This window comes from Tachypleus tridentatus, chromosome 1, assembly GCF_004210375.1.
Source record: "Tachypleus tridentatus isolate NWPU-2018 chromosome 1, ASM421037v1, whole genome shotgun sequence".
Lineage (NCBI taxonomy): Eukaryota > Metazoa > Arthropoda > Merostomata > Xiphosura > Limulidae > Tachypleus > Tachypleus tridentatus.
The window spans coordinates 182,961,823-182,988,415 of NC_134825.1; the positions used below are offsets into that span (position 1 = coordinate 182,961,823).

General features: G+C 32.1%; 1 protein-coding gene across 1 annotated transcript; it reads left to right on the forward strand.

The window, feature by feature from the left end:
• The first annotated feature begins 3,722 nt into the window (after positions 1–3,722).
• LOC143231926 (actin-like protein 6B) lies at positions 3,723–24,765 on the forward strand. The gene is made up of 13 exons (XM_076466785.1): positions 3,723–3,949; positions 7,338–7,414; positions 8,647–8,821; positions 10,333–10,433; positions 10,966–11,158; positions 13,869–13,975; positions 14,265–14,354; positions 15,416–15,477; positions 18,217–18,331; positions 23,027–23,107; positions 23,419–23,514; positions 23,773–23,859; positions 24,376–24,765. The coding sequence occupies exons 1-13, from the start codon at positions 3,925–3,927 to the stop codon at positions 24,454–24,456; spliced, it is 1,290 nt and encodes a 429-aa protein (XP_076322900.1). The 5' UTR covers positions 3,723–3,924; the 3' UTR covers positions 24,457–24,765.
• The last annotated feature ends 1,828 nt before the right edge of the window (positions 24,766–26,593 follow it).

The following is a 26,593-nucleotide window of genomic DNA, read 5'->3' on the forward strand; positions in this document are numbered from 1 at the left end:
TATTTATAACATTGAAACAAAATATATTAAAATAAGCGGTTCAAAAATTTTATAAGTAAAGGTCTTAAATTCCACAGTAATTAATTAAACGGCTTAATATATTTGTAAAAACGGCTGGTTTGGATTGAGAACTTTTTTTATCCCAAACCAGCCGTTTTTACATATATATTTTTCTCTATATGTGGTTTTCTCGTCATCACTGATTAAACGGCTTAATCTTGTAGAACCTTGAATTTGAATAGAAATTTCGTTAAAGAACTTTTTAAACATATTTAATATTCTTAACTAAGAATCTGCCAGCGCTATTTAATTTAATAATTTCTTCTTGGTATACATAAACTGTTAATAAAATAACGTTATTTTTTAGCATTTTGTTTAACAATTCGTGATAAAAGATACTGACTGACTTTTATAAACTGATTTATTGCGCCATTTTACTTACCTCTATAAGATTTATATCGATCTACAGTCGATATATGATATTGAAAATGCATTACGAAAATGTTGATGTGCATTATGATCATGGAGATGTCGTTTTCTAAACATGGAACTTCTGACAGGCAGACAGAATTTTTCAAAGCAAGTTCACTAACCAAAAGGCGTTAAACAACTGGTTAAAGATATCTGTTGCTGATTCACTTATTTAACAAACTCTTGAGTCCGTGATGACGAGAAAACCCACTTGTAGAAAAAAATATATAAGTTAAAACGACTGGTATGAGTTGAGAAAATTTTTATGTAGAGGAGCGAACAACGTTTTGACCTTCTTCGGTCATCGTCAGGTTCACAAAGAAAGAAAGAGGTAACTGATCGATAGCTGACCACATATTTGAAGGGGGTTGTGTAACTGAGTGTAGGAATGTAGAGGGTATGCTTAGATGTTTGATTATATTTATTAATATAGGTATAAAGGTGTTCCTTTGTATTGGTTTATTTTGGGCTTCTTTAGTTTTGCGTTTATGTTTGTTTCTTTATTTAATATTTGGGTGTTTTTCATGGTTATGTTGTGTTTGTTTGATTTGCAGTGTTCGAAAACGTGTGAAGGTGACTTTTTGTGTTCTTTGAATCTGGTTTCCATTTTTCTACTTGTTTCTCGAATATAGAAGTCGTGACAGTTATCACATTGTATTTTATAAATAATGTTGGTGTTGTGTTTGTCAGTGTAGATTTTACATAGTATAAACCTTAGTTTTGTGCCTGATTTTTGAATAAATTTGCTATTAAGTGGAATGTCATATTTTGTTACTAGTTTTTGCAAAATGTTGGTTATTTTTCTGTTGATGTCGGGAATATATGGTATTCAGCAGTATATGGTTTCGTGATTTTTTAATTTGTGGGATATATTTACCTTTGTTAGTTGATTTTGCTTTTTGTGTAGGTGTGTGCGTATAATGTTTTCCATGGTATGTGGAGGAAACTTATTGATGTTGATGAAGTATTATTTTATTTTGTCTGATTCGTCGTTAATTTTATCTAGTGAGCATAATTTTATGGCTGTGTTTATTTGGTTTCTTAGTATGTTGAGTTTTTGTTTTGTTTCATGTGATGAGTCCCGAGGAATGTATAGTCCAGTATGAGTGATTTTTCAGTGGATTTCTGTTTAAAATTGTGTATCGGTTCTTGTAATTTTGATGTTAAGAAATGATATTTGATCGCTTTCTTCTTGTTCACATGTGAAGTTAATGTTGAGATGTATGGAGTTAATGTGATTGAAAAAAATTAAGTATGTGTTCTGTAGATGTGAATCCCGACACGATTACTCGTTAACTAAAAGACTAATTTTTGTCCTAGTATTTGATGAGTAATCAGATAAAATGTACCTCTCTTGACTATAATGACTCTTCAAATATCACAAACCGTTTCTGTGTGTTTTATTCTTCAAGGAAATCGGAAAAGTTGAAGATGTGTTACTTCAAGGAGGTTTTGTTATCGGAGATCGATGTGTTGAAGCCTCTAGCAAACAACATCAAGCAAAAATGAACATTGGAATTTAAATGCATTCACTTCGTGAAACTATTTGACGCGGAAGAAAACTCTGTACAAGTGTGTAAAGTAGGAGAAACTCTGGACCGGAAACCTAATGTGAGATAAGAATATAAGAAAATTAACGAAAACTATAAAGACTAACAGACAAAAACTGATGAATGACATGGACCAGGATGACCTATTGCAACAAGAACAATGTAAACCATAAGTCTCAGCTGCAAACAGAAAGGTGCTTCTATAAGTAGTGCAAAGACCATTAGGATTTGACTGTTTGAAATGTGTCGTATGATGAGAATTCAATTCAACCTTGGAACCCTCGTATGCTACTTTCACTGTCTACGTTGCTGAAAATAAAGTAATGATTTTGGGTACATTTTCATAAGACAGACTATATTCCTTGGCTTACCTGAATGATTATATTACATCACGCAAATATTTAAACGTCCGTGGATACTACCCGTTAATTATCAAGGTAACACGACGATGCAGCCATCCGCTATATTACTTATGATTTGTTTTAAGAGCGTAAGTACAATCCTCATACGTTAATGATTTGAGAATATGTGAGGCGTACTGTTTAAGTAAGGTTAATACGGCTAAAACTCAAACATTATTACCCCAGGAACTGTTAGAATCTATGTCACGACAGTTCAGCTGACGATTAATGCACACAGTTGTCCAACACGCTATAAAAATAGAGTTTCTAATATTTGGCCAGTTAACGTATGAACCCAAACTAAATTAGACGTATATTTCATAGTATACATTGAAATAATATTTGGGTAAAAAAAAGTTCTAGACATTTATAAATGCATGTACATAAAGCTTTTAATTATTGTTATTTAAGTTTGTTTCTTTGAAGTTAAGCACAAAGCTATATAATGGGCTATCTGTGCTGCTTTTTTTTATTATATTAACAAAAATATTTTCTTTTTCTCTGTCATGGTCCTACGGAAGATCTCGGTGGCTAAGCGGTAAGTCTAAAAATTGGGTTTCGATACTCGAGGTGACCAGAGTATAAATAGTTCATTGTGTAGCTTTATATCTCAGGATGGCTGGAATGGGTATTAACACTTTTACTAGGCCCGGCATGCCCAAGCTTGTTAAGGCGTTCAACTCATAATCCGAGGGTCGCGGGTTCGAATCCCGGTCGCACCAAACATTCTCGCCCTCACAGCCGTGGGGGCGTAAAAATGTGAGAGTCAATCCCACTATTCGTTGGTAAAAGAGTAGCCCAAGAGTTGGCGGTGGGTGGTGATGACTAGCTGCCTTCCGTCTAGTCTTACACTGCTAAATTAGGGACGGCTAGCGTAGATAGCCCTCGAGTAGCATTGCGCAAACTTCAAAAACAACAAAACACTTTTACTATTAAAGCAAAAAACAACGTTTCGACCTTCTTAGATCATCTTCAGATTAACAAAAGGTTTTCTTTGCTTTATTAGTAAAGGTGTTAATACCCATACCAGCCATTCAGATATATTTTTATTTCAAGTGGGTTTCTCATAATCACGGATTGTGTAACTTTATGTTTAACAACAATAACAAAATACAGACAAATCTTTATGAGTGAAAAATAATTAAAATCAAAAGGTTAACATTTTGAAATTGATCGATTGATTTTATTTATCTCTTTACATAAGTATCTTGAATTTTAAACATATGTGAAAAATATTATTTTTCTTGTAATTTTAATAACTTTCGATAATTTGGACATTACAACTATCATCTCGTGAGTTTGCCCTCTATGAACGAGATTTGTACATGAGTGCGTAACTGAGACAATGTTCAACTGAAAAAACATTTTTTTAGTTAACGTAAACTACTTTCATTTAAAAAAAAATAGGTAGAAATAATAATTGATCTACTGTTTTCATCTTTTACATAAATTTATTTATTTGTTCATTAGACGTTCGTAATTGACCCGAATATACAATAACTATGAGTGGAGGCGTTTATGGCGGAGGTAAGTGATAGATTTTAAAATCAAAGTAAATAGAAGTACTGGGAGGCCTAACTTTTAAAAGGAAAGTTAAACTAATTAAAAATAACTAAATACTTAAAGTATTTTTAATACTGTTTTTCTGTTATTGTAGGTATATAATCTTTAGCAAAATAAATTGCTTCTTGAATTCAATATTTACTGATGTAATTCAGTAATTTTTAACACTTGTCATTATTAGTTGCTAACACTTAATTAGCGCTAATAATACCAACATTCAGTGTTAGTAACTAATAATGACAAGTGTTAAAAATTACTGAATTACGTCAGTAAATTCAGTCTCCAGATCTAAAGTCTGAAAGTGAGGTACATGACTTCATGAGGCGTGATCCAAGAATATTTTTTTGTATCCCAGTAATTGTTAGCATGTTTCTGTCTCACTCAGATGAATCACTCTTAAACTATTTCACCAATATATTTGTGCCCTTCACACAAAAAAAACAACTCTGTATTCGTTTCTTACTTGATATTGTATAATTCTTCTTATTTGTGACAATGAGATTTGTACGATGCCGAATTGTCTTTGATGTCTTTTCTATTTGAAGACAAGCCATCATATATAGTCATAAGTTTATCACTTCTGTCCACAGATGTACTTCTTTAAGTTCTTTACAGTACTTTCTACAGGATTTTCTTATGACCAACTGGTGTGCCATTGTGCTTGCATCCACACCTGCTACACTTGTAATACTTTGATCATTTTGTTATGATCCACAGTGGTACATCTGCAGACTTAGAACACTGTAAACCAGGTTTTGATGTCTGTGTTGGGCAGAGTGCAGATAGCCCATTGTGTAGTTTTGTGATTACTTTACATTTGCAGGTTAGCTTTGAATCTGACTTTGTTTCATCTAAACAAGAACAAATACTTATAGATTTTTACTTGTTGATTCCACAGTTCCTCAAAGGTTTTAAAAGAAGTTGGGAATGGTGAGTGTGCCACAGTTGATGTATTGTAACTTCCATGACTGTGTCTGAATTAGGGTAAACAAACCCAACTGTAAAAAAAAACAAAAATCATAACTTCTTTGGATGTTATTTATTTTGGACCTCTTAAATTCCTCATAAATTAACTCATTTTTTTTAGGAAAAAAAGACAGTGTTGGGTATAATTTTTAAAAGTATCCTTAGGTTTTGATGATGTTGAATTGGACATTTCATGGTAATACTATGTCAGTACATATGGACTGTTACCTATTTTCCACAAAATTCTTTTTTCATTTATATGGTTTTGAAGTAAATATTTGGACTCTGTTTTGAATCTGTCAGATCAAAATTCTGTCTACCTATTATTAAGTAAGGATATTACCTAAACTGCCTTGTAATCCTCAGTTTTTGGTAGCTAAACCTGCCTTGTAATCCTCAGTTTTTTGGTAGCTAGGGGTATTTTTATTCATTAAAACAAAAATCTATAAGGCAATCTGCTTTATTAATATGACCTACCTCACATAGTACTTGAAGAAACAAATAATTCAATGAAAAACATTACAATTATTACTGTATGTCTGAACAAGTAGGTTGTTGAGTCAGTTATACTGATGAGTGAATGACATTACTTCTTCACAAGAAATGTGAATTTATTTTTGCTTGTAGGGAAAATTGCCTTGCAGAACTAGAAGATTTTCCCAACCAATACATATAATAAGGAATGTTTAAGCTGGATAATTTTTTTTTTAACCCAGTGGGTATTCATTGACCATGTGAATAAACATATAACGTAATTTTAGAGTGAAAGTCATGGAAAGCGTCCAGTGTGTTGGTACATGTTTATCTGCCAGTTGTTTATATCGTGAAAAAGTACCCTCCACTTGCCTTCTATAAAAAAAAAAAATTATTGTACCTGCACAAACTGTCTAATCAAAATATTGCTATTATATTTGTTAAGCCAAAGCTACATAATGGACTGTTTTAAACTTGTGATTAGAAGGAAGTCATCTAAATGGCAGCACCTGCATCTACTGAACCTTTTTAATGAAATACTGACTAGTTGAAGACAGCTGTCTTACAACACTCATCACCAACTTCAAAATCCCCTCTTTTCATCTTGAACTGCTGACTAGGGATGGGTGGTTTGTTTTGGGATAGCTATAATTATTTATAAAGTTCACCAGCAAATACTACCAATCACACAGCTTTATTTCAAATTCAAAAAATGTCTTTTTTCACAAAATTTTAGTTATTGTATTGACATATTCAATACTTTTCCAAGGACCTAATGCCTAATACTAGACAGAAAGCAGTGATAAACCTTGGGAAAATAACAATAATACTTCATGAAACTTCATGTGTAATACTAGAGAAAAAGCAGTAATAGTCCTTGGGAAAGTGACCATAACACTTCATGAAACCTAATACAAGACAAAGTAGTGACAGTCCTTGGGAAAGTGACCATAACACTTCATGAAACCTAATACAAGACAAAGCAGTAATAGTCCTTGGGAAAGTGACCATAACACTTCATGAAACCTAATACAAGACAAAGTAGTGACAGTCCTTGGGAAAGTGACCATAACACTTCATGAAACCTAATACAAGACAAAGTAGCGACAGTCCTTGGGAAAGTGACCATAACACTTCATGAAACCTAATACAAGACAAAGTAGTGACAGTCCTTGGGAAAATAATAACTACTTCATGAAACCTAATGTCTAACACTAGAGAGAAAGCAGTAACAGCTCTTGGAAAAGTAACAACAACACTTCATGAAACCTGTCTAACACTAGACAAAGCAGTGACAGTCCTTGGGAAAGTGACCATAACACTTCATGAAACCTGTCTAACATTAAACAAAGCAGTGACAGTCTTTGGAAAAGTATCAATGATACCTCAAATGACTTTTTGAAAATGTTTGCAAAAATGTAAATTTTTGTGAAAGTTATAATGACTTCATATTTTGGGAAAATTTGCACATGGCTTGGTAGTAAGTGCTGAATTGACCATTAAATTACTATTTACAGTGATAGAATGGAAAATTCTATCTGGTATTTCTGGAAAAACTGGTATTTCCTTTAGATGGTTCCTTGAAACTGATTCCTAGTTAAAAAGATTTTAGAAGCTGTTCTTTAATATTTTATTTTCAAATGTTAATAAATAAAAAATCATTTTTAATGCTGAAGTACAGAGAATAACAGAATTAGGTTTAACTAGTTTGAATTGGATTATTAAAGCTAAGATTTTACACAACAATTATTATATTTAGATGCATTTGAAATTGATGCTTTGAGGTTGTGGAATGATATTGAAAAATATCAAGTGATTCAGTAATGATAATAAATGTGTATGTTTAAAAATATATATCTATATATTCTCAAGGAATTTTGTAAATATTGAATTTTTTCTCTTCCTACATTAGATGAGGTGGGAGCATTGGTGTTTGATGTGGGACACTACTCTTTTAGAGCAGGATACGCAGGAGAAGACTCACCAAAGGTAAGAGAGAATTTAGCTGTAAATGAATGATGAAACTATAAACAATCTCTGGATTCACAACTGTTACATTGTTTTGGTGTTAGAGACAAGTATGTTGAAATATTTCTGGTTTCATATTAATCTTATATCTAAATCTTTTACCAAATAGAAGAGATAGGAGGATTTTATTTCATGTTCTAGTTTTTCTATATTGGTAATTTCAGTTTTTAATTCATAAGAAATTCTAGATTTTGCACTTGGACATTACAAAACTCTTAACCAAATTGCATAGCTTTGAGGAGTCTTGTTTGTAAAAAGTACTAGTTGCATTGTTTTTTTTAATCTAATCCAAAGCATAAGTTTATATTTATTAATCAACTGTAATTTTCTAAATAAAATTATTTGTACTTTTTTCTTGCATGATTTTCCTTTTTTGCTAGTGGCTTTATTACTACAACCCTTTGATGTCAGCATAAAGTGTTTTTAAGCAGTTATTTATGATTTTATAAAAAGGAATGTGACTAGTTGGATGAACTAATGGATAATTTAGAAGACTTGAAACAAACCATAAACTAGATTTATTTTCTAGTTTATATGAGTGTTCTTTTCATTATTGAAAATCTTTGTGTGAAATTATATTGAAAGAAACAAAAACTTCCTTCAGTGAAATGAAATCAAGTAAGCCTAGACAGGCTTAACAAGTTAGATAAAGAAGGTACATGTATTGTGATTCAAGTAAGCCTAGACAGGCTTAACAAGTTAGATAAAGAAGGTACATGTATTGTGATTCAAGTAAGCCTAGACAGGCTTAACAAGTTAGATAAAGAAGGTACATGTATTGTGATTCAAGTAAGCCTAGACAGGCTTAACAAGTTAGATAAAGAAGGTATACGTATTCCGATGGTTTAACTTGATATTCATTGAATAACAGTTTAGTGTATTATTTCAAGCATCACAGATACACAAACTTAAACTAATGACCGACCAGTGTTTCAAGCCAATTGGTGTATGTATTAAACATTCTGTATTGGTTTTTATTTACTACTGTCTGATGTAAGTGAGTCAATTTGATTTTTTTAAACCTTACAGATATTTTGGAGAAATACTTTATGAAAGTTTATATAACAAGTAATAGTAACATTGGCTGTTTGTACTAGAAAATTCTATCAACTTAGAAAGCTGTAAAGTGTTCATTTAATTTGTGTACATTTACTTTGATTATTGAAGTGCAATATCCAATCATCCTTTTCAAGGCCGAAATTCCATCCATGGTGGGAGTGGTTGAAGAACAGCTAGATGCAATGGATGTGGATACAGGATCTCAACTGAGAGACATCACAACACAGAAGAAGTACATGATTGACACTACTAGCATCCACGTAGCAAGAAAAGGGATGGAAATGACCAGTTTCCTTAAGGATGGAATGAGTTTGTATTTTTAAGATAATATACAAGTGTCAGATAGAATTGGCTTATCTTCATCCCTAGCTTGAGAGTAGTAATACAGCTAGTTTTGTATTTTTTGGTATATATTAAATATAAAAGTTGGATTTTGTTCACACTTGCTATTTCTTTAAAGTGATTACATATAGTTTCAGTTTAACACTAGAACTGTCAAACAAAAAAAATATTTAAATGTTAAAAGAGAAATCATCAAATTAATGGCCTTGACAGTTCTGGAGTTAAATGTTGGAAGATATTACTTATGTTGTACTTAACACATTTGCTGCCATGCAGCCCACCAGTGAGTCAGAAATAACTTTTAGTTTTGGACCATATTACATACACACTGATAGTTATGTTTCAACACCAAATTTCTCATGTGACATGAGTTTGGGACATTGTGACTGGCCCTTTGTACCTTTTGAATTCTTAATTTTATATATGTGACAGTGAATATGTTATAATTCTTCAAAACAGTAGGAATATGGTTTGTGTAGAACCAGTTTTCTCTTTAACCCTTTGTTCACAGGTTTGGTTAAACTGAGTGATCCAGTATCTGTAAAGTTGGCCATAACCATTAGTGTACAGAAACGTGTAGTAAATATGTAGATCAGTCTAAATATATGTTATAAAAACATAACTCCTTTCAAACTTGTTTTTACAGTCTGTGTGTAACTATGAATATATGTTATAAAAACCTAACTCCTTTCAAACTTGTTTTTACAGTCTGTGTGTAACTATGAATATATGTTATAAAAACATAACTCCTTTCAAACTTGTTTTTACAGTCTGTGTGTAACTATGAATATATGTTATAAAAACCTAACTCCTTTCAAACTTGTTTTTACAGTCTGTGTATAACTATGAATATATGTTATAAAAACATAACTCCTTTCAAACTTGTTTTTACAGTCTGTGTGTAACTATGAATATATGTTATAAAAACCTAACTCCTTTCAAACTTGTTTTTACAGTCTGTGTGTAACTATGAATATATGTTATAAAAACCTAACTCCTTTCAAACTTGTTTTTACAGTCTGTGTGTAACTATGAATATATGTTATAAAAACCTAACTCCTTTCAAACTTGTTTTTACAGTCTGTGTGTAATTATTTACATTCTGTATACTTCATGCCTGTATCATAACTCTGATGTACTTCATATCTGTAGGTTGTAACTCTGATGTACTTCACATCTGTAGGTTGTAACTCTGATGTACTTCACATCTGTAGGTTGTAACTCTGATGTACTTCATATCTGTAGGTTGTGACTCATACATACTTTATAATTGTAGATGTTAACTCTGATGTACATATCTGTAGATTGTAACTCGTGTATACTTTATATTTATAGGTGTTAATTCTGATGTACTTCATACTGGTAGGTTGTAACTCAATATGCTGTTTACTTCTAATAACCACTGCTATAGAGTACATAGTAAACTAGTCAGATAACATTCATGTTTTGTGAGAATGACTACAAATTTTATTATTTAGTTGAAGACTGGGATATTTTTGAAAAAATGATGGACTATGTGTTCACTAGGCACATCAGATCAGCACCCCATGAACATCCAGTATTGATGTCTGAAGCACCGGTGAGTTGGTTCATTTTAATCACCCTGTGTGTTGTTTGTTTTGTACTCACTACCTTGTTTAATGTAGAGTAACATAAGAGAATGTTTGTTAAGGTTCTTGTTCAAGAACTGAAGCTGTGTATACTTTGTGTTCACCTAACTGAAGCTGTGTGTACTTTGTGTTCACCTAACTGAAGATGTGTATACTTTGTGTTCACCTAACTGAAGCTGTGTATACTTTGTGTTCACCTAACTGAAGCTGTGTATACTTTGTGTTCACCTAACTGAAGCTGTGTATACTTTGTGTTCACCTAACTGAAGCTGTGTATACTTTGTATTCACCTAACTGAAGCTGTGTATACTTTGTGTTCACCTAACTGAAGCTGTGTATACTTTGTGCTCACCTAACTGAAGCTGTGTATACTTTGTGCTCACCTAACTGAAGCTGTGTATACTTTGTGTTCACCTAACTGAAGCTGTGTATACTTTGTGCTCACCTAACTGAAGCTGTGTATACTTTGTATTCACCTGTTACACACTTTTTATTTTCTAGTGGAATGTTCGTGGAAAACGTGAAAGGCTGACAGAGCTCATGTTTGAGAAGTATAATATCCCTGCCTTCTTTCTGGTGAAAAATGCTGTTTTAGCAGCATTTGCTAATGGTCGATCCACAGGTATTATTGTAGACAGTGGTGCTAGCCAGACCTCTGCTGTTCCTGTTCATGATGGCTATGTCCTGACACAAGGTGTGAGATTAGACTATTTACAAGGCCTTAATCTAGTTTTAAAGAAGTGAAAATCTTTTTTTACAGTAATAAGTATGATGTTATATCATGGCATAACAGATTTTTAATCTTGTATTAGTGAAGCTGGTTTAGATTAATTCTATTAGCATAAGTAATGTACTACTTATAGTAGGAATGGGCCAGATGTGCAATATTTATTAAAATATCAGACTTCAGACATCAAGTAATTAAAACTTTATAAGCACTTTACACATGTTGTAGAGTAATAAATAAACCAAGTACAGAGCAACAAGCCATCAAAACACTCAAAATAAAAACAAACATTTCACAAAACCATAATTTTGTCAATTTGACTGAATCACTGATTAATGTTGTAAATATTCATGGTAACGAGAAACCCATTTGAAGTATATATGTATTCTCAAGACTGCTGGTATTGGGTTTTAAAACTTTAATAAAATAAAGTATGGAACAATGTTTCTACCATAGGTCATCTTCAGGTTAACAAAGAAAGTTTGCTACTCATGTGCTTGAATTATGCTACCTTGGCTAAAAGCATTTTTCTTAGTTTTATTTATAATCCTAATAACAATGACCATTCTATAACATTAAAAATGTGCTGCTAATACACTAGTTGCTGCATTCTCTGTGAGTTGCCAAGTATCGTGTGGGTGCATACAGCTGTATCACACCAGTTGCTGCTTTCTCTGTGAGTTGCCAAGTATTGTGTAGGTGCATACAGGTGTATCACACCAGTTGCTGCTTTCTCTGTGAGTTGCCAAGTATCGTGTAGGTGCATACAGCTGTATCACACCAGTTGCTGCTTTCTCTGTGAGTTGTCAAGTATCGTGTGGGTGCATACAGCTGTATCAGCTAAATAAAAAAAACGTAGATTCTCTAGATCTAGGTTTTAATCTTTGAAATTGGAATTTTTCTGTTCTGTACATCTGACTTAAGGGTTCTGCATTGGACAAAGCAATTCTGTTATAATAGTCAGTCCTGAAGCTGGTAGTCTGCTACATGAAAACAAATGCTACAACTGCCAAAGTGTGACATGGTAAAGGCTGAAGTGCTTTGAACTGAAAACAAGAACAATAAGTTGTATAATATACCTTTACTTGGTCTTCATACTAAATGTGACCCAGTTGCAGTTGAAATATTGCAGTTTTTAAAATATGTCTTTCAATTTTTAAAAGTCTTTATTCAAGTAAAGAAAACTTTACTGCAGGAATAGAGATAAGGTTGGAAAGAGTAATGGTGAAAGAAACCTTGCTCAGATGGAAGAAAAACTATAGCAAAGACGTAAGCAAAAGCCAGGAAATACTGAGGTAGCTTTACGAAAAGGTAGTGAAAGGATAGGCCTAGAGCCCAGTCACTGTTGAGACTTAGTACCAAGAAATACTATGAGACAAGAGTAAAATGTTTTTGAATAAAAATTAGCAAGTAGGTATGAGAGCACCAAAAAGTAAACAAACAGGGTAGGAATGGGCAGGATAACATTGCAAAACTTTGTTGTTTTTAACATGATTTAGCCACTGTTCTGCCCATCCCTACTTCATAGTTTACTTTGAACCAATTATAGACTTGAGTTTTATCAGTAGTTAATTCCTTCTAAATACTCAACGTATTTTAAAAATCGGTGGTTTTGATGTTCTTTTTAGCCCATCCCTCACCATTCAGATTTCTATAATGTGTCCCATAAGCAAAGTCTGACTATTGGACTTCTTATTTCACCTCCACCAACAAACATCCCCTTATGATGTTAGGGTCACATAATTTAATTACACATGTATTTTTGCTTGAGCTCACAGTAGATAAATTTAGTTATATACAAGTTACATTTTTAACAATTACCAATTTACAAAAAAACACCTGACTTAGGAATGATGACCACACCGGTTACACTCTGTTAAAATCACCAAGTGTTGTAGTGCTTATGCACTCATTCCCACCTTGTTTTATTAGTTTGTTTATAGATTTCCCATTTCTACTTCTTAACTGTATTATATATTAACAGAGTTTTAACACTTGTCAGTGTTATTACAATGTACTATCACACTCATCCAGTGTCTAATGATTTGTTAGTTAAGGCATCCTACACCATCAGACTTAGATGTTTCTTACTAGAAATGGGCCAGTAAAGATGTGTGTGGTGTAATTAACATCATTCTTATTATGATGTAATATTACGCTCATTGTATGTAATTTAAATTGTTTGTAAATATTTTGTGATGGGATATCACAAAAGAAAATGTTTAATTTCATTTCATGAAACGACTGTTTTAAATGTTACTTCAACATGGAAAACATGACTTTGTTACATTGAAAAATCAGTCAGTTGACAAAGATGTCCCTGACCCACCTTTATAAATATAATTAGAAGTTATTCCATTGTTATGCTGCCACCATATTTTATTTTAAGATCAGAAAGTTTTTTGTTTTTTTTTATTTATTTACATCTCTGGTTTTAAGTAGTAATGTAGACCTAAAACAAACATATTCAGTTGTAATGACTTATTGAATGTCATTCATTTTACACTGCTTAAGGGTGTTGTTAGTTAAGATAAAGTTTAGAAATACTTCACTGTCTTGGAAACATCTGTCTTTTCAATTGTTTATAGAAAGTTCAATACAGTGAAGTATTTATTGTTCTTATTATAATCCCAGATCAAATTAGTTCTTTTAAGACTTGGTTTGTTCCTATTTATAGCGATCGTGAAGTCTCCCTTAGCAGGTGACTTTATTACTATGCAGTGTAAACAGTATTTAGAAGATCAGGAGATTGAAATTATACCAGCTTACATGATAGCTGGAAAGGTTAGTTTGTGAAAATAATTATTGATTAGTAATATTTGGTATTGTACTACTGTTCTTATAGTTTGCTCTAAAATCTTCAAGCATGTTAAACTGTTAAAACTTCAACTCTGTGCACATGTTTGTAAAAAAGTTCAGTTGATTTGATATGAAAGTTTGTTATTGGATAACATTTGAAACCTTAAATGAATTAAACTCAGATTTGTATTGTTGTTGGTTTGAAAGTGCGAAGTTGTGACAACACTTTCATATGGAAGTAGAAATATTACAGTTGTATAACAACAATTTTCAGGAAGCAGTCAAGGAAGGAGAGCCCGCTAAATGGACAAGAAAGGTCAATATACCTGAAGTTACCAAGAGTTGGCACAACTATATGGTGAAGGTAGTACTGAAATATCTAAACAGATAGAGATGGTTACTAATAGTAATGGTAGCTGTTACTTTGAAACTTAATGTCAGGATAAGAGCTACTCTGATAGAGGTGGTTACTACTGGTAATGTTATCTGTTACTTCAAAATTTAATGTCAGGATAACAGCTACTCTGATAGAGATAATTACTACTGGTAATGTTACCCGTTACTGCAAAACTTAATGTCAGGATAAGAGCTACTCTGATAGAAATGGTTACTACTGGTAATGTTACCTGTTACTTTAAAACTTAATGTCAGGATAAGAGCTACTCTGATAGAAATGGTTACTACTGGTAATGTTACCTGTTACTTTAAAACTTAATGTCAGGATAAGAGCTACTCTGATAGAAATGGTTACTACTGGTAATGTTACCTGTTACTTTAAAACTTAATGTCAGGATAAGAGCTACTCTGATAGAAATGGTTACTACTGGTAATGTTACCCGTTACTGTAAAACTTAATGTCAGGATAAGAACTACTCTGATAGAGGTGGTTACTAATAGTAATGTTACCTGTTACTTTAAAACTTAATGTCAGGATAAGAGCTACTCTGATAGAAATGGTTACTACTGGTAATGTTACCCGTTACCTTAAAACTTAATGTCAGGATAAGAGCTACTCTGATAGAGGTGGTTACTACTGGTAATGTTACCCGTTACTTTAAAACTTAATGTCAGGATAAGAGCTATTCTGATAGAAATGGTTACTACTGGTAATGTTACCCGTTACTGTAAAACTTAATGTCAAGATAAGAACTACTCTGATAGAGGTGGTTACTAATAGTAATGTTACCTGTTACTGTAAAACTTAATGTCAGGATAAGAGCTTCTCTGACACAGGTGGATACTACCTGTTGGTACTTGCATAACAATGTCATAACTTTAAGGGTACTTGTATAACAATGATATAACTCTAAAGATATTTGTTCTTAGCAAAAATAATTTATTAAAATTTTATTACATTGTTTGGGAATTATAAATCCTCCTTTAAAGGTATTTTAATTTTTATTTCACCATATTCTTCTGTTGCAGGGAGTAATCCAGGACTTCCAGAGTTCTGTGCTCCAGATTTCTGACTCACCATATGATAAAGAGTAAGTAATTATAACCAATTAAGTAACTTCAGTATTTCACCTGCTTTAGATGTCAACTGAATCGACAGATATAATTTTTCTTTGGGGTGTGTAAGCTAACAGTTATTAGAACAGTTCTATAATAGACAACTTAATTTGTAATATTGTGTGTAAGCTAACGGTTATTGGAATAGCTCTGCAATAGACAATTTGTAATAAAGTGTGTAAACTAACAGTTATTGGAACAATACTACAATAGACAACTTAATTTGTAATAAGGTGTGTAAACTAACAGTTATTGGAATAATACTACAATAGACAACTTAATTTGTAATAAGGTGTGTAAACTAACAGTTATTGGAACAATACTACAATAGACAACTTAATTTGTAATAAGGTGTGTAAACTAACAGTTATTGGAACAATACTACAATAGATAACTTAATTTGTAATAAGGTGTGTAAGCTAACAGTTATTGGAACAAAACTACAATAGATAACTTAATTTGTAATAAGGTGTGTAAGCTAACAGTTATTGGAACAATACTACAGTAGACAACTTAATTTGTAATAAGGTGTGTAAGCTAACAGTTATTGGAACAATACTATAGTAGACAACTTAATTTGTAATAAGGTGTGTAAACTAACAGTTATTGGAACAATACTACAATAGACAACTTAATTTGTAGTAAGGTGTGTAAGCTAACAGTTATTGGAACAATACTACAATAGACAACTTAATTTGTAATAAGGTGTGTAAACTAACAGTTATTGGAACAATACTACAGTAGACAACTTAATTTGTAATAAGGTGCGTAAGCTAACAGTTTTTGGAACAATACTACAATAGACAACTTAATTTGTAAAAAGGTGTGTAGGGTAATATGCATAACAATAATAATAAATGTGTCTTCTGAACTGAGTGTCTGGGTAAAATACACAATTATTATTATTGAACTGAGTGTTTGGGTAATATATGTAATAATAAATGTGACTTCTGAACTTTGTGTCCTCATGGTGTAGATGGCTCTGTGTTGTGACTTCTGAAATCTAAGTCTGATTTTATTCTTACACTTTTCCACAGTACCGTATATCACACATTATTATTATGAAAAATCTAATAGTGATGATGTCAATTTGAAAATGTGGTTCTAGAGTACCAATAAGTCCTTGTGAGTTTTGCTTCGTTTTTATTATTTATATACAGTTGGTGACAAATTCAGTTTGGAAAATAAACTATCAAAGGAACAGTAATAATTATAGAACTAGGAGACACAAAAATAGATTAAGGAAAGGTAGCTGTCTTCTGCTAAATAAGGTGGTTGGCCTATGGAATGGGTTGTCTTCTGATGTTGGAGGCAGTAAGATTGAGTGAGTTTAAAAGAAAGCTTGATAGATATATGAATAAGGGCTAACTCTTAAATTGTTTTTATTTAATAGTTTGGCTTTGAGGATGGGACAACCATGATGGATGGACAGGTCCCTTGTTGCTAAGCTTCATGCAAAATATCTTTAAAACATCAATCAAGTTGAGACCAAGTGGTTATTTAAAATCAAACTTTCTGTCATCAAAATAGAAAATGTAAATCATATGAAAAAAATGTTTTTAATGTTTCTTTGAAACAGTTTCATAAAATTTTATAAATGTCACAGGCTGTAAAATAATATTATAAATTAAAATATATAGATTTTTTTTAAAAACAGAGTCTTCATATTTAGGAATTTGTTATGGTGTTTGATGTCATTCCTTTTGATAAGTGTGTAAGTGGGACAGATTGGGAATACCACATTGTCTCTAAGGTGTTATGGATTAGAGCATGTCGTTTCTGATAAAGAGCTACTGTTTTATGTGGGAAGTTTAAATGCATTCACTGTTTCTAGATTAAGAGACGTTTTCTTGTTGAAAGATTGAATTAACATGACTGATGTAAATGTTACAGTTTTTAATTTCTTGATTGTTAGTGTGCACACTTATAATTAAAGTAATAATTGAAATAGGTGTCCCAGAGGAAATTCCATCGTGTCAGAAACAAATGCTTAGTGGCACCAGATAGTGAATGCTGAAACTTAGTGTGTAAAGAGCTATTTCATGTTTATGAGATGGTAAAATAATGTAATAATCAGTGATGTCGAGAAAACCCACTTGTAGAGAAATATACCTGCAAAAACGGCTCGTTTGGGTCGAGAAAATATTTTACGTAGTAGAGCGAACAACGTTTCGACCTTCTTCGGTCATCGTCAGGTTCACATTCAGCTTTGTGTCAAGTTTCACCTGACGATGACCGATGAAGGTCGAAACGTTGTTCGCTCTTCTACGTAAAATATTTTCAGGTTCACAAAGCTGAATGTGAACCTGATGATGACCCAAGAAGGTCGAAATGTTGTTCGCTCTTCTACACAAAATATTTTCTCAACCCAAACGACCCGTTTTTGCATATAAAATAGTGTAATATTTTATGATGTAAAACACAGAATCTGACTTATAGGTTGCTCTTTGGTGGATGACAGTTAAAGATCTTGTTATTTATAGAATTTGATGAATTTGTGATCAATTTGTTGTCATAAATATTTGTAAAATCAACCTAGGGAACATCACACTGTTTTCTGTTTATTCCATAGCATACCTTTCACAAAGAGGTTCTAGATAGAGATTTTTTCAGGGGAGAGAATTTGATGTTAGTGGTAATTGTCAGTACTATCAGTTTAGTATGGGAATACTGATTATTTGGATATATTTAATTGGATTATATCTGTATTACAGAACTGTAGAGAACATGCCCACTGTTCATTATGAGCTTCCCCATGGATACAATCTAGATTTTTCATCAGAAAGATTCCAGGTTCCAGAAGCTCTTTTTGACCCGTCAAATATCAAAGTAAGTGTTGTTGTGAGTAGAAAATCTCCAGCATAAACATTGATTTACAGTGAAACTAGTGGAATATCTGTTTACACTGAATTGATTTAAAATTGGTTAGACATGTATGATAGTTGAAGACAAGACTTGTTTGTTGTCATTCTGTAAATGCATTGTTATCAGAAAGATGTGCTTGTACTTTATTTCATTACTGTTCAAACCTACAGTGAACACGATCCAGTATGAATTGATGAGAAACAAGTTTTGTGTTGAATGTAACCAAAAGATAGAGTGAACACATTAACCTTGAGGTACTGTATTAATAATAACACATTAACCTTGAGGTACTGTATTAATAATAACACATTAACCTTGAGGTACTGTATTAATAATAACACATTAACCTTGAGGTACTGTATTAATAATAACACATTAACCTTGAGGTACTGTGTTAATAATAACACATTAACCTTGAGGTACTGTGTTAATAATCTCAGCTTGGGCTTGGTCACCTCTTTGTACTCATTTCTTGTTTTGATACTACTTTAAATATAGTGTGTATATCCACAAACCTTTGTAGTTTTTAATATAGTGTGTATATCCACAAACCTTTGTAGTTTTTAATATAGTGTGTATATCCACAAACCTTTGCAGAATTTCGGTAAACATGTACATCTTTCACATATGTTATTGTAAAGTATTTTTAGTAAAATAAAATAAAACTTTTGTGTTATAACATACTGAGTCCTTGTGAAAAGTAGTGTTTATATACATTAAGACTAAAAATACCTTTCTTCTTCTCAAAAATCTCAAATTTTATTTGTGCAGTCTTAAAAACCTTTAGTGATGACTTATACAACTAAAACCAAAATTAAACCTATATAAAGGAACACCATAATACCTACACTAATTAATAACCTAATATCTAACTGTGACACCACCTAAAGTCCTTTACCTGTTTGTACTCTTGTCCCTAAGATGTGACAGTGAATAAAAAACTCTTTCTTTGTCAACCTGAAGAAGGTTGGAACATTATTTTCTGCTTTATTTTGGTAAACGTGTTAATACCCACACCAGCCGATCCGAGATAAAACCTTTTAATTACATTTTAAATGTTTGTTTAAAAAAACTTTATATTTTATCTGTTATTATCTCTAACTATATTCAAGGTTGTTAACTTCAACCATCCAATAAAATAAATCTAAAGTACCCTATTTTTACTTTCTAGAATGACTTCAGATTTTAATATGAAAGTGCTTTTGTCTATACTAGGTAGCTTTGAACTCATAACAGCATACACCTGTTTATACCTAAATTGTTTTAAATGACCTGAAACGATATTTACCTTTTATTTACTTTCATAATATTAAATAATCAATAAACATGAAAACGAATACACATTTCTTATGATGACTTAATCCTATTTTTATATACTAATGATAGTAATGAACTAAATAATTTTAATTTAATCAAATAATTCTCCAAAGAACATAAAATAATAACATGCAAAAAGCATATAATTTCCCCTGGCTACGACAGTTTCTGTGACTTTCAAGCTGTGTGACAAGAGCCATTACAAGTTTATCTAAGGTGGTAATTATCTTTCCATGGAAATGAAGATTGTACTAACAAAGAAATTGACAATTCTTAATCCAGAAAACAACAGTGTAATATCTCATATGATAGGTGAAAACTGTGGCTTTCTATTGGATATACATAATTAATTCAACGTAAGAGAGAACTGTTAGCAAATACTGAAACAGATGGGTGTGGCCACAGGGATATCATTTTCTACTTGATGGCTCTGTAACCAAACAAAATTGAAGGCTATAAAAATTATGATATGTCTGAACAATGACAATTTTATTTAAACTTCCCACATACTGGAGAAATAATGAATAAAATATAGAAGAGGGCATGTCTGGAGAAAAATGTCACATTTCTACACTAGGGGAGTTAAACTTCCCACATACTGGAGAAATGATGAATAAAATATAGAAGAGGGCATGTCTGGAGAAAAATGTCACATTTCTACACTAGGGGAGTTAAACTTCCCACATACTGGAGAAATGATGAATAAAATATAGAAGAGGGCATGTCTGGAGAAAAATGTCACATTTCTACACTAGGGGAGTTAAACTTCCCACATACTGGAGAAATGATGAATAAAATATAGAAGAGGGCATGTCTGGAGAAAAATGTCACATTTCTACACTAGGGGAGTTAAACTTCCCACATACTGGAGAAATGATGAATAAAATATAGAAGAGGGCATGTCTAGAGAAAAATGTCACATTTCTACACTAGGGGAGTTAAACTTCCCACATACTGGAGAAATGATGAATAAAGTAGAGAAGATGGCATGTCTAGAGAAAAATGTCACATTTCTACACTAGGGAAGTTAAACTTCCCACATACTGGAGAAATGATGAATAAAATATAGAAGAGGGCATGTCTAGAGAAAAATATCACATTTCTACACTAGGGAAGTTAAACTTCCCACATACTGGAGAAATGATGAATAAAATATAGAAGAGGGCATGTCTAGAGAAAATGTCACATTTCTACACTAGGGGAGTTAAACTTCCCACATACTGGAGAAATGATGAATAAAATATAGAAGAGGGCATGTCTAGAGAAAATGTCACATTTCTACACTAGGGAGTTAAACTTCCCACATACTGGAGAAATGATGAATAAAGTAGAGAAGATGGCATGTCTAGAGAAAAATGTCACATTTCTACACTAGGGAAGTTAAACTTCCCACATACTGGAGAAATGATGAATAAAATATAGAAGAGGGCATGTCTGGAGAAAAATGTCACATTTCTACACTAGGGGAGTTAAACTTCCCACATACTGGAGAAATGATGAATAAAATATAGAAGAGGGCATGTCTAGAGAAAAATGTCACATTTCTACACTAGGGGAGTTAAACTTCCCACATACTGGAGAAATTATGAATAAAGTAGCGAAGATGGCATGTCTAGAGAAAAATGTCACATTTCTACACTAGGGGAGTTAAACTTCCCACATACTGGAGAAATGATGAATAAAGTAGAGAAGATGGCATGTCTGGAGAAAAATGTCACATTTCTACACTAGGGAGTTAAACTTCCCACATACTGGAGAAATGATGAATAAAATATAGAAGAGGGCATGTCTAGAGAAAATGTCACATTTCTACACTAGGGAGTTAAACTTCCCACATACTGGAGAAATGATGAATAAAGTAGAGAAGATGGCATGTCTAGAGAAAAATGTCACATTTCTACACTAGGGAAGTTAAACTTCCCACATACTGGAGAAATGATGAATAAAATATAGAAGAGGGCATGTCTAGAGAAAAATGTCACATTTTTACACTAGGGGAGTTAAACTTCCCACATACTGGAGAAATGATGAATAAAATATAGAAGAGGGCATGTCTAGAGAAAAATGTCACATTTTTACACTAGGGGAGTTAAACTTCCCGCATACTGGAGAAATGATGAATAAAATATAGAAGAGGGCATGTCTAGAGAAAAATATCACATTTCTACACTAGGGAAGTTAAACTTCCCACATACTGGAGAATTGATGAATAAAGTATAGAAAAGGGCATGTCCAGAGAAAAATGTCACATTTCTACACCAGGGAAGTTAAACTTCCCACATACTGGAGAAATGAATAAAATATATAAGAGGGCATGTCTAGAGAAAAATCTCACATTTCTACACTGGGGGAAATTTAGGATTTTTTAGAAATATTTCTTACAAATTTAACAATGTAAGGTTTATATACTATTAAAATATGTATTATTAGCTATGATTTTATGCTTTTCTAATTGTTATAACATTAAAAATTACTTTAATAAACTTTTAAAACCTTGTGATGTGCAGTAAATGTTGCTGATGTAGATAGGGTTAAACTGGTTACTAACAAACAAACAGATTTTAATGCATTAAATTTAAGGCACTATATATAACACAAAATAAATCGTGTCTTCTCTATACATTGATATGGAACAAAATACAATACCTTTTACATTCTCCTGGATAATAATAAGTTACACACCATTTAAGTTTTTATGTTTCAGGTTATTGAAAGCAAGTTGAAAACAGGTTACCAAGTTGTTCACAGAGTTCTCCTTAAGTGGCTGTTGACTGGGATTACAGATTTTATTACTTTTACCCCCTAATTCTGTTTCTAAAAGATTTAAGCGTCTATAATTAATTTCCAAAATGTTTAGCAGATAGTAAACCTCTGAGTTTTATTGTACTGATGATGGTAGCAGAAAGAAGCCAATAGATTTAATAACAATGTTGATGTAGTACATATTTCAAAAGTCAGAAAATTAATCTTCAAACTTTAATTCTTTCTTTGTATAATAAATCGTCAGTGAGTCAATAAGTATTACAATATGAACTGTATAATAAATCATGAGTGAGTCAGTATAACAATATTTACTGTATTATAAATCATGAGAGAGTCAATAAGTGTTACAATATGAACTGTGTAATAAATCATGAGTGAGTCAATAAGTATTACAATGTGAACTGTATAATAAATCATGAGTGAGTCAATAAGTATTACAATATGAACTGTATAATAAATCATGAATGAGTCAATAAGTATTACAATATGAACTGTATAATAAATCAAGAGTGACTCAATAATTATCACAATGTGAACTGTTGTCCACCCTGTTGCTGATCTTTGTTTTTATATTTTAAGGGTGTTCCAGGAACAACAATGATGGGGGCAGCTCAGGTTGTCACAACTAGTGTAGGAATGTGTGACATTGATGTGCGACCTGTAAGTATTAGTAAACTAGTTAGAACTGATGTAACGTACATCAGTTATTACATAGTAACAAGGAGAAACAGTGATATAAAGCATCTGTAATATGTTGTAAACATGGTAAAATAAGAAAGGGTAGTGATATATAAACAGAGTAATTAGTCTTGTAAACAGCTTTTAAAACTTATGATTGTCTTGTGTACTAGGTAACAGTAAATGTGTAACTTACATTTGTGCTACATACTAGGTAATACTGAATTTGTAACTTACATTTGTGCTACATACTAGGTAATACTGAATTTGTAACTTATTTTTTTATTTTACAGAGCTTGTATGGAAGTGTTATTGTTACAGGAGGTAACTCGCTTCTTACTGGCTTTACCGATAGATTAAATCGAGACTTGTCGGCCAAAACGCCACCTGTAAGTATACAATGAAACTGAAAATTTATTGGTGAACTTGGTTTTCTTATTGGCTGGTAAACATTTTGTAAACTTGGTTTGACTGTCTGTCTCTGTTACTGTTTATTTAAAAATCATAAAATTAATTTTATATACCAGTTATATTGTTATTACTAATATTCTATAAAATATGCTTATTGTTGGTTTTTAACATTTAGATAGTTTCAAACTGAACATGTCATATTTGGACACATTAATGCTTCCACTTTTGTTAAATAGAGCATGAGATTAAAAGTGATCAGTGCCAATGGAACAGCAGAACGAAGATTTGGTGCTTGGATAGGTGGATCTATTCTGGCTTCACTGGTATGTATAAAATAATATTTTATCTCAGACTTACCTTAGCATTACACTAATATATTGAAATTCTCATATAACCTGTTATTCATTTAGACATCTGTGATGGAAGTTTTTACAGTTATAATTTTCTTGTCCAAAATTTCTTAACCTGACAGTCTAGTCCTTATGTAGACTTGAGAGGTTAATTTACATTTAACATTAAAGTCCATTCTGTTTCTATATGTCTATTTGTAATTGAGTTGGTCCATCTTATTGTATTTTTGATAGTACATTTGGACAGATGTGACGTTGTTTTCAGGGTACATTTGAACAGAGTGACGTTGTTTTCAGGGTACATTTGAACATGTGTGACGTTGTTTTCAGGGTGCATTTGAACATGTGTGATGTTTTCAGGGTACATTTGAACAGATGTGACGTTGTTTTCAGGGTACATTTGAACAGAGTGATGTTGTTTTCAGGGTACATTTGAACATGTGTGACGTTTTCAGGGTGCATTTGAACATGTGTGGTATTGTTTTTCAGGGTACTTTTCAACAGATGTGGATCTCCAAACAAGAATATGACGAGGGAGGAAAGTCTCAAGTGGAACGAAAGTGTCCCTGATGAGATTTCTATCATTTAATAAGTGTTCATTGCTGTTTGTGGATCCCATGACTCCTTATGTTGTATTTCTGAGTTATTTTTAATATCTTGAAAGAAGTAGTTAGTCCATCAGTCCAGTGCCTCAGTCTTTTGTAATTTCCTGTAAATAAAAGTCGATGTGTTTCCTTACTTTTTTTGTACAGGAATTCTCTTGTTTAAATTTTACAGGGAAAGTTTTTCTGAGTATTTAAATACTGTTATTAAATGATTAGCCCAAGAAAATAGAATGTAAATACAAATAATCATATTAAACAAATTATGTAGCTGAAATATTCGTCTTTTTTGGCTGGTAAGAAATTAAAACATACATTACATCATTATAACTTGATGTGACTACAGTTTGTTTGAAAGCAAGTGTCCAGTTCAACTTCTGTAAGTGTTAAACTTCACAAAACAAGTTACATTACACACTGTAATTTAGAACTATAGTTTTAATTATTAGATATAATGACCACAGTGAAAATATGTGGAGAGTGAAATGCTAAATTGTGACATCACGTTTTAACATAAATAACGATTATATGAAAACAATAAGATATTACAAAAAGAAATATTAAATAATGAAATTGAAACATAAAACGATTTCAGTGGCTATACGAGAGCAAACAAAGATGAAACCATTTGATGACGTAATTATTGTGAATGTAGTTACATTATGATAATTTTAGTTACAACCTTTATTGCTAGGTGTGTAGACATTCAGGTTAATGTTAGTCTGAATGTTACACACTCTTACATGTACTGCCACCTAGTGGAATAGAGTTCATTCTGCATAATATGGGAGTGGTATTAATAAATATAATTTCACCGAAGCTGCTCTAAACATCTGTTTTCTCCAGTAAATGTAATAGAAATGACTTTTAAGTAATTAAAAATTATGTATATGAATATTTCATATCTCTTAAATAAATTGTACAGTTTTTCTAATCAATGAAGTTTCATTAGGGTTCTTGTGCAATATGTAGTCTCGTATAATTAATTGAGAAAATGTTTCTGTAGTTTAATAATTTTAAGACTGGGTTATGACATACTTGTTAATTCTTTTTGTTTCCAGTTTCCATTCTGTAACTATGGTTATTAATTATGTTTACATCTGTAAACTTTTAAGATCACTCACAAAACAAAAATCTGACATCAGAAAAGTTGTACTTTCGTCACGTGTCACACTAATTATTATCGTATTAAGAATTCTGTGCATTGATCATTCAGAAATCGATTCTAACTTTCAGTTTCTTTCATGATAGTTGTTATCTTAGCAAAAGTTACTTTATGTTAATTCGATAGTGTCAACTTTTGAACTTCAATTAATACAATTTGTTTGTGCCGGTTATTGTTTGACAACATATATACGAGATAATTTCAGAACTGTAAACAAGTGTAGACAGAACAATGCAAACTTCAGCACCTGGAACGAAGAGGGAAAATAGATGACTTTCTTGTCAAATATTCATTACTTTAACGAAAAAAGTACCAATAGTGTCTACAGTACCAACATTGTCTACAGTACATACAGTGTTTACAGTACCAACATTGTCTACAGTACATACAGTGTTTATAGTTCATGCAGTGTCAATCTACAATGTCTACAGTACCTACAGTGTTTACAATTCATGCAGTGTCTACATTACCTACAATGTCTACAGTACATACAGTGTTTACAGTACCAACATTGTCTACAGTACATACAGTGTATATAGTTCATGCAGTGTCAATCTACAATGTCTACAGTGTTTACAATTCATGCAGTGTCTACATTACCTACAATGTTCACAGTACCAACAGTGTTTACAGTACCAACATTGTCTACAGTACATACAGTGTATATAGTTCATGCAGTGTCAATCTACAATGTCTACAGTACATACAGTGTTTACAATTCATGCAGTGTCTACATTACCTACAATGTCTACAGTACATACAGTGTTTACAGTACCAACATTGTCTACAGTACATACAGTGTTTACAGTACCAACATTGTCTACAGTACATACAGTGTATATAGTTCATGCAGTGTCAATCTACAATGTCTACAGTACATACAGTGTTTACAATTCATGCAGTGTCTACATTACCTACAATGTTTACAGTACCAACAGTG

Bases quoted from the DNA above. Each gene is read 5' to 3' on its own strand.
- LOC143231926 (XM_076466785.1), top strand. From the start codon at position 3,925: ATGAGTGGAGGCGTTTATGGCGGAG. The intron at 13,976-14,264 runs GTTAGTTTGTGA...AACAATTTTCAG, and splicing joins CTTACATGATAGCTGGAAAG to GAAGCAGTCAAGGAAGGAGA. The intron at 23,515-23,772 runs GTAAGTATACAA...TTTGTTAAATAG, and splicing joins TGTCGGCCAAAACGCCACCT to AGCATGAGATTAAAAGTGAT.